Source organism: Camelina sativa, chromosome 11 (genome assembly GCF_030686135.1).
Source record: "Camelina sativa cultivar CO46 ecotype springtype chromosome 11, ASM3068613v1".
NCBI lineage: Eukaryota > Viridiplantae > Streptophyta > Magnoliopsida > Brassicales > Brassicaceae > Camelina > Camelina sativa.
The window spans coordinates 32,728,454-32,744,529 of record NC_141890.1 but is presented as its reverse complement, the minus strand read 5'-3'; the positions used below and the strand labels follow the sequence as shown (position 1 = coordinate 32,744,529).

General features: G+C 38.7%; 4 protein-coding genes across 4 annotated transcripts; 1 reads left to right on the top strand and 3 right to left on the bottom strand.

The window, feature by feature from the left end:
* Positions 1–588: 588 nt before the first annotated feature.
* LOC104724701 (ubiquitin carboxyl-terminal hydrolase 21) lies at positions 589–4,356 on the bottom strand. Its single transcript, XM_010443251.3, has 9 exons — positions 3,401–4,356; positions 3,184–3,304; positions 2,983–3,093; positions 2,710–2,882; positions 2,280–2,609; positions 2,078–2,200; positions 1,414–1,978; positions 1,117–1,197; positions 589–997 (listed from the first exon to the last, which is right to left on the bottom strand). The coding sequence occupies exons 1-9, from the start codon at positions 3,875–3,877 to the stop codon at positions 783–785; spliced, it is 2,196 nt and encodes a 731-aa protein (XP_010441553.2). The 5' UTR covers positions 3,878–4,356; the 3' UTR covers positions 589–782.
* Positions 4,357–5,561: 1,205 nt separating this feature from the next.
* Positions 5,562–9,015, top strand: LOC147934726 (uncharacterized). The gene is made up of 6 exons (XM_087472765.1): positions 5,562–6,419; positions 6,505–6,664; positions 6,755–7,113; positions 7,382–8,028; positions 8,120–8,219; positions 8,824–9,015. The coding sequence occupies exons 1-6, from the start codon at positions 5,562–5,564 to the stop codon at positions 9,013–9,015; spliced, it is 2,316 nt and encodes a 771-aa protein (XP_087328891.1).
* A 653-nt stretch (positions 9,016–9,668) lies between these two features.
* LOC147934725 (uncharacterized) lies at positions 9,669–10,112 on the bottom strand. The gene has a single exon (XM_087472764.1). It carries the CDS (start codon positions 10,110–10,112, stop codon positions 9,669–9,671), a length of 444 nt encoding a protein of 147 aa, XP_087328890.1.
* Positions 10,113–13,010: 2,898 nt separating this feature from the next.
* Positions 13,011–13,816, bottom strand: LOC147934724 (uncharacterized). The gene is made up of 2 exons (XM_087472762.1): positions 13,402–13,816; positions 13,011–13,138 (listed from the first exon to the last, which is right to left on the bottom strand). The coding sequence occupies exons 1-2, from the start codon at positions 13,814–13,816 to the stop codon at positions 13,011–13,013; spliced, it is 543 nt and encodes a 180-aa protein (XP_087328888.1).
* Positions 13,817–16,076: the final 2,260 nt, after the last annotated feature.

Below are 16,076 nucleotides of genomic sequence, written 5' to 3'. Positions count from 1 at the left end.
TCGTCTACTCGTTCTTGGCTATATGGTTATGCAACTAACGATGAAGGTATGAGACAAAATTATTACAATATCGAAGTCGTTTTTTGTATGAATCAAAGCAGATCGTGTAGTCTCAACTTGGTTGGTGTTGTTTTTTCTAGTTATACGCTTTGTAAAATTGTCATTTGGTTGTGTTAATGGCTTTTGTATGATGCAAAGCAGATCATGTAGTCTCAAATTGGTTGTCGTTTTTTTCTTCTAGTTCCATTTAGTAATATTACCCTTTTAGACCCTTTTATATGCTACCCATTTAGAACCCTGCCCATTTATCTTTGTTGTTTTTTCAAGTGCCCATTTAGGCCTTTATGATTTTAATGGCTTTTGTATGAATCAAAGCAGACACATGTAGTCTCAAATTTGGTTGTTGATAGAATGTGGGTTTGAATGTAGATGACAAGGGCAAGACAGTTGTTATTCAAGTAAATCCAACAACTAGCTGGAATGTGAGTATGTGAAGATGATTATCCTTTTGTGAATTTGGAGTTTGATTTAATCCTAAAAACTTGAATAATGAGTTGAGTTAAATAATTTATTAGAAACTTTAAATCATTTTGACACCCCTAATCAATGTTATACTCATATATATAAACCTCAAGAATTTTTGGTTGGTAGCCTCAAAACAAAATTTGATCAGAGTTTGTATTCACAAGAAAACCCCAAACACAAAAAAAAAAAAAAAACAAAAAAAAAGAGAACTTTTCATTTTTCTCACTAGCTAAACTCTTCTTCACAGTAGAATGGATTTATCTTCTGAATTTCCTTTTCTTGATTGGAGAACCACCCAAAACTTTAACCAACATCCGGGAGCGAGGTGTCTGAATCTTTCTGAGATATGAAAGAGCAATACTTTTTTCTTTGGGATCTACATCAACATTGCTTCTTAAGGCCATTGGCATTGTTCTACGAGTTTCTTCTTGGTTCTTAGTTTGCAAATGCGAACGTTGAATCTGAAAGCTTCCTGTTACAGAATCACACACACACTCAGACTTGGGATCTTTCGTATTCTCACCACCACTTAGATACATATAACTCTTCCACATTTTTGCAATAGTTGAGACTAAACAAAACACATAGTACCTTGGCGTTTTGGACGGGAATTTGGTTTTTGAATCTTGGGCTTACGTTCGTATGCACCACCAAGCGAAGCGTTCTCATCAGCTGTACATAGAGTCACACACACACACACACACTGTATAAGAGCTTTGTTGACAGATCATTACTCACTAGTTTGTTATAAGTTCTAATTCAGATGGATTCTTCTTGTAACAGATGATTTATGGATTACTAAAGGACAGCTTTATCTGAATCTATACGAATCTCTTCTTAATATTCTCCACAGTTAAGCTATCAAAAATAAATATTAGGAGTTAGTACCTTTGCGTTTTGGAGATATGTCTTGATTCTGAACCTTGTGCATAGGGACATGAGCGGCATCTGTGCTAGGTCTGTCAACAGCTGGATTTGACACAGGTTCATTCTGTTGAGAGGTCTCAGCAGGTGACTTCTCAGATTCATCGATGTTAGCTTTGTTCCCAGCTGAACATGACTCAGGTTCTCTTTGTTGAGTGGTTTCAGCAAATGGTTTCTCAGATTCATCAGCCTCAGGTGACTTGAGAGCGTCAATCATGGCCAAAGAATCTTCATCGTTGCAAGACTCGGCTGAATGGAACACTTCTTCTTTAGGCTCACGACAGGAAAAATCTGACCAATTTACATCTGGGATCGATACTCCAACCGAGTCGTTGCAGGCTTTACTGGAATTACCAATACTCTCGTAACTGTTATCAAGCACTGACTTTGGTGAAAAATTTGATGGAGTAGCTTCAAACACTGCCTTCAGCTGTTCAAAAGTACTAGCAAACCAAGGAGTTCCTTCTCTTGCATAAACTAATATATATGCATCCTGCGATAGAACTCTATCTTCGCTGAATCTTGTGACCTGCCAAGATTTCCAAAAAAAATACATAAAGAAGTTAAATGTATTGAAACCTTTCAGAGAGGACTAAGTCACACAAATCAATTGACTATATTAGATTACCTTTGAGTCATCAAAATTATGCCATGTCTCAGGAGCTGATCTCACATAAGCGGAGTAATGACCAAAAGTTGCTCTAACCCCAATGTGCTCCACAAAGGCATAAAGATGATACTTTGTCGAAACCTGAAGATACAAAATTGTATGTTAAGACTCAAACATCTCAAAATTTACAAAAGCAGAAAGGTCTGAAATTTTCACATACCTCAGGATTTTGGTTACCGCTCATGAAAGGGAGCAAATCCAACTCCAAAGGGAACTCAATATGCTTGAAGATCTTCTCCATAGTAACTCCATCATTCTTGAATCTCTTAAGATGGAACGTAGCAACAGGAGGCAACTTATCAAACTTAAGTTGCTTCTCCTTTGTAACTTTCTCCTTACAGTTATCACATGTTAACTGGTCCTCCAGTAATTCCACACATGTAAATGAGTCTAGAGCACTCCAGAGGTTATCGACATAATCAATTTCAAGACTCCATCCAAGAGAAGGTTCAAATGTGTTGGAAACGTGATGACAATTGCGGCAACAAAGCTGAAAAAAAGGAAGATATCAAACATATTTTCATTAGTCATTATATATATGGAAACTACTTCAACAGTAGATTAATAGTAATGAATTAATGCTTTCTTACCGTACTCATGAGACTGCCACCAAAGACATTGTCAACAATGTTTGAATCTTGAGAAGAGACAGAGCCAGGCTTATTCCTAGGATCTAAACAGCATCTCTCTAACTTGTCTAAAAATGATTGTAGAAACTCATGTGCGTCTTCTTGGTGGTTTATCATAAAATCAGATGAAAAATCTGTGATGGGGTTAAGGATGAAACCATTCATACGAAGAAACCTCAAACACAAAGTTATGCAACACAAACCAACAAACAAACAAACAGTAGAAAAGGATACGTTTCAGATTATTACGAAATACATCAATGCTTAAAGCATATCCTGAAGACCTCAGAGCAAGCTCGATGTGATCTCGAAGAGCTTGCATAACACAGAACTTATCGTTGCCACCTAAAACCCCACAAGAGCTATAAGATTAAGACAATGAACAAAAACAAGGCCGCAAACTCTCAATGTAACATCGTAGATCAATCATCTTACAGTTGCAAGGGGTTTGATGCACGTATGAACGAAGACTCTCAATAAGAGGCACAGTATGAGTGAAGCACTGTAACACAGAAGCTATGAAACAAGTGTTGCCTGAGTTATACAACCCAGCACCCTGAAGAAATTGTAAACATCCAAAATGATTCAATTTTGGGTATAAAGCTAAACTGATACCAAAAATTACAAAACAGATAAGAAGAGAGAAACATACAACACCAGTGGGTTCGATCTTCGGATACCACCAAGAGAACGGTAGAGGTTTCGCTGGCTCGGTCTTATTAAACTCATCGTCGTCGCTTTGGTAGTCATAATTCGCTATGTACCTCCTCGGCGGACGATTCTCAGGACGGGAATACATATACGAATCTGACGTACTCACCATTTGGAGAAGATTCTCGCTGTTGTTCGCCGGAGGTATGAATTGAGGCGTGATTAGGGTTTTATCTGAAGACCCATTCTCTCTGTTTTCCTCTGAATTGAAAATTAGGGTTTTATCTGAAGAAGACCCATCTGGTTTCGCCGGAGAATAAGGCTGGATCTGACGAACCGGTGACGAAATAGAGAGCGAGTGAGTGACAAGGTCTCTGATTGGAGCGGTTGGTGAAGAGTCATCTATGGTTTTGTTGGGTTTAGCTAATTTAGGCGAAGAAGAGAGATCTGATGATGGTGGGTCATTAAACTCCGCCATTAACAACGAAACCCAGATCTCGAAATTTTTCTGGGGAAGTGAAAAGAAAGAGGGGAAAAAAAAACAGTAGAAAGCTAGGTTTTGGTTATGGGAGGTTTCTGCATCTTCTTCGTAAGTAATGAAAATGTTTTGAGTTTGGCTCCAAAAAAAAAGTGTTTGTGAAAATTTTGGAAAGATGAGAGCGAAACGAAATCGATTTGGAGGGAAGATGAGAAAAATTGGAGAGTGAAAGAAAGAAGAAAGGTTTTGAATTAGGAGGGAAATTCAAGCCGCCATTTTTTTGGGGATTAGGGTTTCTTTTGACCTTTTCCCAAAAAGATTAAAAAAAAAAATCTAGAAACACTCTTTGACAGGTTTGGTTAACTCAAACACAACCATGGTTCGTAATTTGGAGTTGGCTTATCAGACACTCTTTGACCAAACTTTTTTTTTCTTTTTAAACAAGTTTAATTGACACAAATCATAGAGTTTTATAATTTGACTGTAAGTTTTTTTTTTTTCATTAAATAGATGAAGAAGGTGGGGAAAAATAAGGAAACAAAAATTGTGATTGTTATTTTTTTAATTAAATTTATTGATATTTAATATTGTTTTTATTTCTGTTATGAACTTTAATTTTGCAAAAAAAATGTTTTCTTATTGTTTCTCTAAAATCTAATTACTTTTATTTTTTCCAAACTTTTTTTTTTCTTTTTTGCAAACATTATCTTGTTACTGTTATGCCCATCATTATATTTTGTCAGTTTGTTTCCTAAAAACTGGATTACTTTATTAGAATTAGAAATGATGGAAATAAAGTTTTCAAACATTACTCTATCTTTCTATATCTAGTTTTCCAAATTTAAACTTTTTCTTAAATAGTTACCCTAATTTAACGTTTTTTTATTTTGTTGCCCAAATTTCTTTATGTACAATTTTCTTTATGTTTCCATCAAATTATAGTGTCCACTTTCAAGTAAAATACTTTTTTTTGTCTTACTCAATTTTCAAGAACTATCTACTGTTAAAATTGGAATTGTTTTTAGGGAAATTACCTAGAATATTACATAAAACTAGGTTTATTACTAGAACAACACGTTATGATTTCCGACTTACTCAAACAGTACAGAAAAGTTTGATTATTACCTCTAAACCAGAGTTGTGTGTTTTATTACGGTTTATGTCATTTACTTATAAAACGAAGATCTTTAAAGGGGAAAATAGAGAATCCCAATAAAAGCAGGAATCGATCCCTTGAATGTTTGTGTTGTTTGTCTTACGAAAGTTGGGTTGAGATCGGCTATTTTAGAAACTATTTGGATAACGTGCGGCGTGGACAGAATCTGTGTGGAGGACGTTTGGCTGGTGGACGACGGACGGACGGCGAGTTGACGGCGAGGTGGTTTGAAGTTGAGGAGGAGGTACATATAGCGATCTGCTCTGAGGTAAATTTATATATCGTGGTTTAGTCTCTATTGCGAACTGTTTAGTAAGATTTTGAGTATTACATAGTAGGCGTTGTATTTTGTGGAAGGTTACTTCTGACGATATTCATGTCGATAAATTCATGTTAGTTTTCAGTATGTTGTTGAACTCTGTTTTTCGGAAGATATTTGTGAGACTTCATGTTGTTTCGTTGATAATCTAAGCAACATATGTTTTGTGATATTGAATTAATAACAAAACTAATGATTCTATCGTAGTTATGGGGTCAAGCAATGATGCGAAGAGGTATCCAAGTAGGCTATATCGGGATGGTAAATTTCCACTGCCGATTAGAAGCATGCACCACGATTGTAGTTTGTCCAATCTAGCTGGTTTGAAAGGCTTCGTTGGTGATGAGGTGTACGACAAAATAAGAGAGAAATCGCAGCTGGGAGTGTTATTGGATCTAGCGGAATCCAACTACCTGTTTTGTGGGAAGACCATTCATTATCTATTGACCAATCAATTGTCAATAGATATTCCATCGGAGGTATGGTTTTTGATTGGAGGAAAGCCGCTAAGGTTCTTTCTATATGAATATGAAGAAATTAGTGGTTTGAATTGTGAGAAGATTGACGAAACAAAGTGTGAAGACGATCATACACCTTTATGGGCGGCTTTAAAGGTGCAAGCTTTTAATGGACCCAACTGGCAGGAGCTAGTTGACGGTTTGAGAAGCTGTCGTGGGTGGCCTGATGAAATGAAGACGCAGATTGTTCGGTTGTATCTTTTGCATGTTGGAGTGCTTGGTTTATCAAGGAACAGTAGGATACCTCTGGAATACGCAAAAAGGGCGTTGAATGAAAAAGCATTTGAGAGTTTTCAATGGGGTAGGGTTGGATTCAAGAGTTTAGTTGATTCCATTAAAGTCCTTGGGTTGCCTAACAATGCTTATACCCTCCATGGATGTGTCCATGTATTGTTGATATGGGCATTTGAGAGCGTCAAGGTGCTGGGGGCTAGCTATGGGAATGTAAGAGAAGGTGTAGATTTGTCTCTGTTAAGGTGGAGAGGAGGAAGGCCAAGGAAGGATATTGAAGCCTTCATATCCGGGAGCAAACTCCTTAATAATGGGGAGGTATGCCTTCAATTTACATATACATTATTTGTTAGCATTTTATCTAATAGTAAGCATATTTAAAGTTAATGTATCTGAAATGCAGCTTCAGGTGAAGCATCTATTACCTAAACCTTTGGAGTTCATATATCCAGATTGGCCAGGACAGTATTCTGTGTATGGTGTATGGGAAGGTTTGAAGAAGAAACTGGATAATCTGCTGTTAGACGTGATCAATGGCGAAGTGGATGAAAGAGAATGGGATTGTGTAAAAAAAAGGAAGGGGGAACATACGAAGAAGAGGGAGAGGAGGCAACCTGTTGTAGGGGTAAGTGACGATGATTTCGTCGAGACAGCCCCAACCAGCATCAGTAATGTCCCCAAAAATGCGAGAGAGAAGAAAGAAAGTGTTGGGGACAAATGTTCAGCAGAGAAGGCGTCTGGAGATAAGCAGTCAGGTGTGCAGGTTGAAGATGGTAGTGGAAGGTTATTTACTATGGTTGAAACACTAGGGGCGAAAATGGATAATATTGAGTTATCATTTGCTAGAGCAATAGCGGAAGTTGTGTACAAACTTCAAGGTATGGAGAGTAAGATGGGTAACTTTGAGAGTGGCGTTCAACTATTGAACAAAGTTGTTATCAACTCAACGGACGAAGGAGCTCATACGCAAGGACCTCATACAATAAGAAATGACGAACCTAAAATAGAGGAGGTATGATCTGCGTACCGTATTGATAAAATTGTTATTATATATCTAGTGTTCAGTATGAAGTCTTTGTATTTATCTATTCGAGGAAACAATATTAATTTCAGTATTGTGAAGTTGTATAATTTTGTAATTATTTTGATATATGATTTTCGTACACACAAATTTTGCAATTTGTATATTTTGTCTCTAGTTTAACAGCGTCATATTATATTTCAAATGTCTTGTATATAACATCAAATACATGTATTTGTTCAAGTCATGGCTATATCAGATGAAGCATTCGACCGAGGATGGTTATAAAGTTGCTAGTTGTGTTAGGAATCCGTTAGCCATTAAGGATAGGGTCATGGGGTCTGGGAGTATTAAAATCGAACCAGAGGATGAAATTTCCGCGAGTATAGAGCGAATTCCAAAGCAGATGGTAGACAGTGTACAACGTGGCAAAATAGTACAGAGTTGGCAGATAGAGGAAGGTGATAAAAGAGTAAAGTATAATGACAAAGTAGATGGAGCAGGTGTTCAAACCGTTCTTATTAATATTATCCATCCGGTAAGTGGTGATCTCCCAAGTAGTGGTAACCCTGTGTGGTCGGATCGAAAGTGCGAATCTGTTGTGGATTTAACCGAGGGGACCAGTACTCCTGCATCATCTCATACACTGAAAGATAAGGAGAAAGCCAGGTATTTTGCACATTTGTTACAAAAGGTTTTTCCTCACTCAAGAGAGCTTGATCTTCTATTAGTAGATCCAGTGGGCACTAACATAGGGGTAAGCCCTAATGACGAAGTAATGCGACTTGCATTAAATACCCGACGTGAAAACCAAACTGTAGTCCTCTCTCCCGTAGTGTACGATCCTTTCATTGAGGCAAGTCCTGAGAAATTTGCAAAGCTGAAGTCCTTCCTAACTAATGATTTGTAAGTGTTCATTTAGAGTTGTTATATAATTAGTGTTTATATTAGGATATCAACTACGATTTATAACTGATTTGTTAATTTTGGTATTCAGGGCTAAAGTACCTAGCACTGGAAATGCCGAATATTATTTTCGCCTCCTGACCCCTAAACAATCGTGGCCAACTCGAATGTTCGGCTGGTTATGGGAAGCGGTAAGCTTCGTAGTTTTGTTCCATAACATCTGACGCAACTAACTATGGTATACTAATGCCTGATAGATGTCACTCGTGTTGCAGCACATGGTTACATGTATGCATATGTTCCGTAGTAAGGGGATGCAAACGCCATCCCCATATATAATAGATCATATTGCTTTCCTTGACCCGTTGATTGTTAGTACGTGGGCATTCGAATTCCCACAAATGGAAGCCTCTAAGAAATGGGGTTTTTGGAGAAGGTTGTTTTGAGACGTACGTGGGGAGGCTGCCAAAATATGGAATGACACACAAGGTGTGGGTTGACGATGTAGACACCCTGCTCTTCCCATACAACCTCGATAACAACCATTAGGCATCGAAGCTGACTTAGTCTACCGAAGGCTAAGAGTTTACGATAGCATAAACAGTGGTAGAAGCGACGCGGTTCTTCAAAGGAAGTGTAAGCCGTTCGCAAAAATGATTCCACGTTTGATACAAGCATATAACCGGAGGTACAAAGATGAGAATATCGGGGGGGGGGGGGGCATTTACTTATTACCGAGTGAAAACACTCCCACATAACTATCAAGAAGGTGATTGTGGTGTGTAATCGTTGAAGTGCTTAGAGTGTATAGCTCTTGGTCTAAATTACACAGGCCTCTGTGATGCAGCCATGCCTTCGATTAGGATGAAACTTGCTGCAGAAGTGTTTGATGAGGTTCCAGACCGAGACTGCTTTCTGCAACTAGATGCTACGTCGGTGACATTAGATTATCCGGAAGTTGAGTTTATCTCGGGATCAAACAGTTGAAGAAGTTAGGTTCCATGTACATTACCGGAGCAGTATAATTTTGGAACTGGTGAAGATTGGTTTTACGCGTGTTGCTAATAGAAGATGCGTCTTTGGTCATATTTTTTGGTAACATGTGGGATTTGAGGATGTCGTTCTTAGATTATTCGACGTCTGGTCACCCACATATCTTCGATCGGATTAAACACTCTGTAGGTCTAGTGTTTTTTTTGTAGATTGCAGGCTTTAGATATGTATCATTATGACGTCTTTTTAACCCGTATTAGTATATGTAAAGCCTTTATCAGCTGTGTACGTATCATCAACTAAGTAACGGCCTTATTATGGTCTGTGTACGTACATATTATTTTGTAAGTGTCTTCTTTTCGTCTATTCATCTGTGTACGTACAATCAATTCTCTAACGTTATAGACGTTATTTTTATGAGCATGGTTCGTACTTAGTTTCTCTCCATTTTGAGCACATTAACTTGTCCCTACTTGTAATCCTACGTACGTAGGCAACATGTAGGTAGAGGTATGATATGATGAGCGAGGAAATTAAATTGTATTCCAAGGCATCGAACTATAATCATCCTAACAAACGGTTTCAGATCAGATGGACCACCTGCGTGAAAGTAATAAGTACAACCAGGAGGAAGGGTTATTCGCTACTTAATTTATCGGGCCGATACCAGCTTCGTAGATGTCCATCGCGAACTTCTTTCGGAAATTGTCAATATTGTTGTCGGTGATCTTCAAGCAATCAGCCATCGGTTTACCCATGCTCAACAGTTCTAAAAACTTCATAGCAAAAGGTCCACAATCTCCCGTCCTCAAGTTTTGTCCTAGAGTGATGACCCTGGAAGCGGTAAATGGATCGACAGGGTAATTGACATCGATAACACTCTGAAGTAGGTACGGTATCATCTTAGTCATCGGCTGCATCCGGGACCTCACAAGAGGTTCTCTGGCGGAGCTCATCAACGGATCGTAAATGGATACATTTCTCGTTTTAAGATTTATGGCCACTCCGACCCAATGCGTAGATTTCCAGTTCATTGGAGCATATATAACGTCGACATCTGTAACCCACTTCAACCTTGGTTCGTGGTGCATCCATTCCCCATTGACGATGTCAATGAATACTTTGTCCCACTGGAAATTCTGTTTCGTTTTGGACTTGGAGAATGATTGGAACCTTCTTGTCAACTCGTAAATGAGAACGGAGTCCAAAATTACGCTCCTTCATTTCTTCATTTCTTCTCCGTTTTTGTGCCACAGCGTTAGGGCAATCATCTCCATGTGCTGCAGATGCAGTTAAACGCAAACCAACTCAATTTTAAATCCAACAAGAAACCATGTACGCATAGTGCGTACACACCTTAAATCGTGTACGCAAAGTTTAAAATATGTACCAGACTTTGGACCCATTGTTTAGGCGATATAAGAGTAGTGAAGAATAGGCTATCTGCCTTGCGGAATCTGAAAATGTTGTGTATCCTGCACAATATAGTTACGAATATCCTATATTAATGGTTGAGACATACCAATTATGTCATCTGAGTAATATATACTACACTTACACATTATCGCGTTTTATCAACTCGGTGAATTTGGCGAATTTCCTATCATCAACATCTTCCATCGGGTCGTATGAAACCGACCCTGCTTTTATCACTATGGTTTCGGATAGATGATTCTCACGTACCTCCATGATCTGTTCTTCTGCGCGTCCTGTTTTATCCACAATAATAACCGACCGCGTCACTAAATTATCTGAGTCACCGGGAATATATTCCTCCCCTGGACTTTTATCTGGTTGACCTCTAGTTTCTTTACAGCCCTCCTCGACATCGCTTTCCTTGCGTATTGCTTGGTCTTCGGCCTAATAAGATGTACGTACATAGATTAATTGTGACGTACACTTAACTAACTAAGTACACACTATATATATGTGGGTATTACAAATAGTCGAAATAAAAAAAAGCTAGACACTTGCCAGTGGTTGAACTTCAAGTGTATTTTCTATTTGTACAGGTCCATCGGTTTTGTTACAGCCCTCCTCGACATTGTTTTCCTTGCGTATTGCTTGGACTTCGGCCTAGTAAGATGTACGTACATAGATTCATATTTACGTACACCAATGTAACTAAGTATACACTAATATATATGTGGGTATTACAAGTAGTCGAAATAAAAAAAGTTAGACACTTGCATCTGGTTGACCTTCAGCTGTAGTTTCATTTTCTACAGGTTTTTCGGTTTTGTTACAACCCTCAACTGAATCGCCTTCCTTATGTATTATGTCCCCGTCGGTACTGTTAAACCACTTGACTTTTCCGCCTTCCTGATGCAGTTCTTCCCCATCCACCTATTCAAAATAAAGAAAATTTTGTTATATGTATGTAGAACTGCGTGCTTGTAGACCTTGGTACAACATACATTTTTACACGTTTAGATCGGAGGAGATAAAGAAATAACCGAATATATATGTAACCTACAGATGGTGATCCCCTTTATGGTTACTTCCTGACCTACCATTTTGTTACAATGCAGATCAGGTTCCATTTTAGTTTTCACCTGCAGCAAATTTTGTTCAATTAAAGGTGGATCAATGCTTGAATACGAATACACGTAATTGTAATCTCCACTTCGTGTAAATACTTACATTGGATACGGTTGTAGTTGGTGATAGGTCCACAACAATTTTAGCTTCACCCCCGTCATAATCTTGGCAACACTCATTAACTCCATCGTCCGGGGATGGTTCGTTCATGTCACAGTTGTAATTATCTGTTTCCCACCCAGTAATAGGACTACGGGTTGTACCCTACAATCAATTATATAAAGGGAAATGATAGGTGCATCAACAGCAAATACCCACATTAAATTGATGCACCCGCATTTTAAATGACATGTTGTCCATTACCTGGCCTCCAACTGACGAATCACCACTGACAGAGTGTTCACCATGTATGACATCCTTCGAACCATCAGTATTTCGAACATCCTGTGCACACCACGATACCAACATAATTTAATATATGTAACAAGTGAAAATATATTACAACCCTTATGCTATTTGTCATATCAACCTTAGCAGTGTCACCGCCTCCCCTGTTTGGGACCTTTTCTCTCCTTTTTTTCCTAACCATTACTGAACTCATTCATTGAAACTTTTTAGTTTTCCCTCTTTTATTTTTTGAATTTGGTAACGACTTCTTCTCTGAAACTGTCTTCGAACCATATGAAGGTTCCCCACAGTCGTTTCTTTTAACCTCTAATAGTGCAGCTCTTATCTCCGTGCGGATCTCTGTACGGACGAATATCTTCATGTTTTCATGATTTTCCTTTATCAGTGCTTCTTGTTTCCTGTAGAAACGGCTTAGTTCCGCCGCATACCTTTCAAATAGGTCATCGTCCAAACGTTCATCAACAACGGGCGTACCTCCCAGTCGCACATTTGGTCTCATTGTGGTCTTCTCTTTCTTATTTTCAATTGTTGCGGTGTCTGCTCTTTTTCTCTTTCGATAGTCAACTATAACTATATCACCAATAAGCCATTAGTAAAAAAATGAATTTATAATGAAGCCCTTTGCAATGTATAAATGTCAACAAACCTTTCTCTTCAGGTCGTATCTGTTTTGGACACTCATCATCACCTCCCAACCATATTGCTTCATCCCATTTGTGGCCAGCTTTAATCAGATTTTCAATGTTGTCAACTTGATGGTCTTCCTCTTCATCACGCCACGCGAATTCTCCACTATCACACTCCTCCCCACTACCAACCATCCGCCTAATAACCACCTATATGATGATACATGTATTAGAAAAAATATAAACATATTACGAAACTTATACTTTCAAGTCGTTTACGTATTATATCAACCATGTACATACCTCTTTAGCAGCCTCGCATGCGAATATGTTTGCTGTCCTGATTGGGCGCAGTTTAGCCAGATTATGGATCGACCTTTGATTAAACGCCTGTTCTTGTACGTCAGACGGTACTTATCTTGCAAGTGCTGGGACATATTGAAAAGTCAGCAGCTGGAGTGCTAGAGGAAATCCATGAACAGCAAATGATTGTTGGTTGAAAATATTCACTAAACTGTCAACGTCTGCTGGACAATTAAAGCCTGTAATAGTCTCCAACGTCCGTTCAAATGACAACCTTCCCCATGGGTATTTGAAATAAAAATCAATATTCTTGGTCATCTCCACTGTCTTCGGATCTGGTTTACTGGTTGCGTGACGCATGTTAGAACTCCATCAACTATTACTATTAGCGCTAAAGCTAATTTCTTCCACGTTTCCATCTCCTCAGTCTCCACATTTTTTACCAACTCGGAGATCGTTGGTTCTTTGTTTTCCCCGAATAGTGTATCCCAAAAAGCCTTACATCCTTTTTCCGTTTTTGTAGCTCTTTTCACATCTCTCATTTTTGGATAATTTCCACATTCGAGACCTGTCAACTCTGCAAATTCCTGTAATCCAAACTTGATTGGATTGCCACCAAACACAATCCACATCTCATGCCACTTTTTGGTCACCAATTGACGGCAAACAAATCCATGAACTAGTTTCCCCGAGAAGGAGGTCTTGTTCGCAGGGATACGAAAAAGCTGCCCAAATGGAGACTTTAACAAGTTTTCCATTTCTTCTGTTCCACTCAGCACATTCGCTATTGTAGAAAGATATTCCGGTTTTGAATACGCATTGATCTTGGTTTGGAGAGGGTAATGGTCAAGAGCAAATAACCTCCTCGGTAGATCCAAACTCAATGGAGGAACGATCTCTACTTCTTCGGGATCCATCCTACCACCAACAATTAACGTACTTATTAGTATGTACGTACACTAAGCCAATGTCTACCAAAAGTTCAATTCTCTACACGATTAGGGTTCTTTATCCTTTGCCCGCCACAAATACACAACTATTCATGGAATTCATGACCTGGGCTAATCAAATCGATTCTTGATTGTATTTTCTAGATACTCTTCCAACCAAATATAGAATTTGGGGACCAATCTCTCTTCCAATGAAAAGGGGAAGTCAAGAGAAACACTTACCTTCTTAATCAACACCAGTGATGGAAGAGGGAGCGAAACTAGACGCCGTATTTCTGATTTCACCCGACCTTCGTAATCTCTTCTTCCTTAAATGTTCCGTCGCGGACTTCTATTCTCGCTCCTATTGTAGAACTTATCCCAGATTTAAACACCTTAATTCAAATAGTCGGGATGGAAACAACCATATCGGACATCCAAATGCGCCGTCACTACTGAGGCCTCAGTTTTCCGTCTCCTACCAAGAACGAAGATTTAGCTTTACTACTTAACAATTTTTAATAATTTTTTGAAACAGTGCAACGGTTGGGATTTTCATTAATATTTTTATTCAACTTATACAGTTCTTCAACGTTATTGGTTCATTTACAGTCTATATCAACCTTTATTAGTGAGGTGGCAGAACTAATAAACCATCATTCACTATTCATTGAAGTTTGATAAAAATTTACATTGGATTGGTTTGTGAAAATTACCAATCTATAATTCAATGATCTATAAAGTGGACTCTAGGGTCATAATTAACAAGTACATGCGATGTATCGTCTTCGCTAAACCGGCAGTTACACCGCTTAATTAACTAAATACGAGGTATCCGTATGGAGTGCAGTTACGACGTTTTGAAAAGCCACAAGATGGATAATCCATTGGTCTTTGCTCGCTGCCTATATAAGAAGACAATTAGGAGAACCCGTTTTACTATTCATTCGTCTCTCATAACCAAATATCACCCGCAAAACATAAGTGCAACAAAGTGATGGTGCATTTCGACAGGCTATCCGATCTCCACACTTGGCGTTCTGATTGGAAGGTTACTGTTAAGATCATCCGGAAGTGGATAAAGAGAGAAGCGAACATCTCCACCTTTGAAATGGTTGTTTCCGATGTTTTCGTAAGTGACTTTCATCATCATATTATATGAACTTCATATCAAAATGATTCATACATCATAGTTGAACTTTTTCCCGCACCGTAGGGGCAGAAGATGCAGGCAACAATCAGCGAGGACCTGTTGCCCCAGTTCCGTGAACGTAGGGGGATTGAGGAGAGTTCGTGGAAAACCTTCTCAAATTTCGTCGTCACTAACGACACATACGCGGTGAAGGTCGTGGTGTCCAACTTCCTGATAAAATTCACTGCTGACACGGTTGTGGAAAACATTCGTTGCTTGTCGACCAATCACTACATCGACTACGTCGACTTCGACACAATTTACGAACGATGGTCTCCTTTCACCCAAAACTGCTGCTTAGGTAACGTTGCATTTTGTTGTTCCCTTTTCTATTATCATAGCCAGTACCATCATTCTAATGACATGACATCATAGACACGATGGGGGAAGTTCTAACGTCGAACCAACCATATTCGTTGACGATCCAACTGTTCCACGGTTTGTCGAAAAAACCCGGTTGATACGGTTTTCATTGATGAATCTTGAGTGAGTCGTTTGTTGCGATTATTACTTTTCACACACTTTTAAGTAATAACGGGTTATTAACGTAGATGTCTTCGTGCGTAGGGGTCATCACTTGCAATGTGTAGCTTATGAAGAAATGGCCGATGATTTCGTCCGCAATTTTTGGCTATCCTCAGGCAAACCAGTGGTAGTCATGCGATTTTGGAGGGCGAAGTTTAAGGATGGAGGTACATATTACGTAAACGTATTTATAACAATTAAAACACCTTTTAACTATAGCAGTTCTACAGAAAACTAATTTTGGTTACACTTTTTCCTTATTTTTTGGTTACACTTTTTCCTTACTTTTTCGCACAGCAGGATGAATGAAAGTGGTTAGTCAACCGGGTGTCTCAAAAATGATATTTGACCCGTGGTTCCCTGAGGTTAAAGATTTCAAACTCCGGTTTGAATACTTGAACCACCGCGCACGGACTGAAGAAGAATCGTAGCTTATGTTTCCATTTGTGAATGTTGCGTACATTTCAAAATTTTAAACCACGTCGCTGAACTTTTTATGTTATCTACCAACAATCTTTCTTACGTGGATAG

What these genes read in the sequence shown, in the direction of transcription:
- LOC104724701 (XM_010443251.3), bottom strand. Translation starts at nt 3,877, where the DNA reads ATGGCGGAGTTTAATGACCCACCATCATCAGATCTCTCTTCTTCGCCT. An exon ending in AGATCGAACCCACTGGTGTT is followed by an intron (nt 3,305 to 3,400) that starts GTATGTTTCTCT and finishes CAATTTCTTCAG; the next exon opens with GGTGCTGGGTTGTATAACTC. An exon ending in GTGGCAGTCTCATGAGTACG is followed by an intron (nt 2,610 to 2,709) that starts GTAAGAAAGCAT and finishes CCTTTTTTTCAG; the next exon opens with CTTTGTTGCCGCAATTGTCA.
- LOC147934726 (XM_087472765.1), top strand. Translation starts at nt 5,562, where the DNA reads ATGGGGTCAAGCAATGATGCGAAGAGGTATCCAAGTAGGCTATATCGG. An exon ending in AACTCCTTAATAATGGGGAG is followed by an intron (nt 6,420 to 6,504) that starts GTATGCCTTCAA and finishes TCTGAAATGCAG; the next exon opens with CTTCAGGTGAAGCATCTATT. An exon ending in ACGAACCTAAAATAGAGGAG is followed by an intron (nt 7,114 to 7,381) that starts GTATGATCTGCG and finishes TGGCTATATCAG; the next exon opens with ATGAAGCATTCGACCGAGGA.
- LOC147934725 (XM_087472764.1), bottom strand. Translation starts at nt 10,112, where the DNA reads ATGCACCACGAACCAAGGTTGAAGTGGGTTACAGATGTCGACGTTATA.
- LOC147934724 (XM_087472762.1), bottom strand. Translation starts at nt 13,816, where the DNA reads ATGGATCCCGAAGAAGTAGAGATCGTTCCTCCATTGAGTTTGGATCTA. An exon ending in TACAAAAACGGAAAAAGGAT is followed by an intron (nt 13,139 to 13,401) that starts GTAAGGCTTTTT and finishes AGACTATTACAG; the next exon opens with GCTTTAATTGTCCAGCAGAC.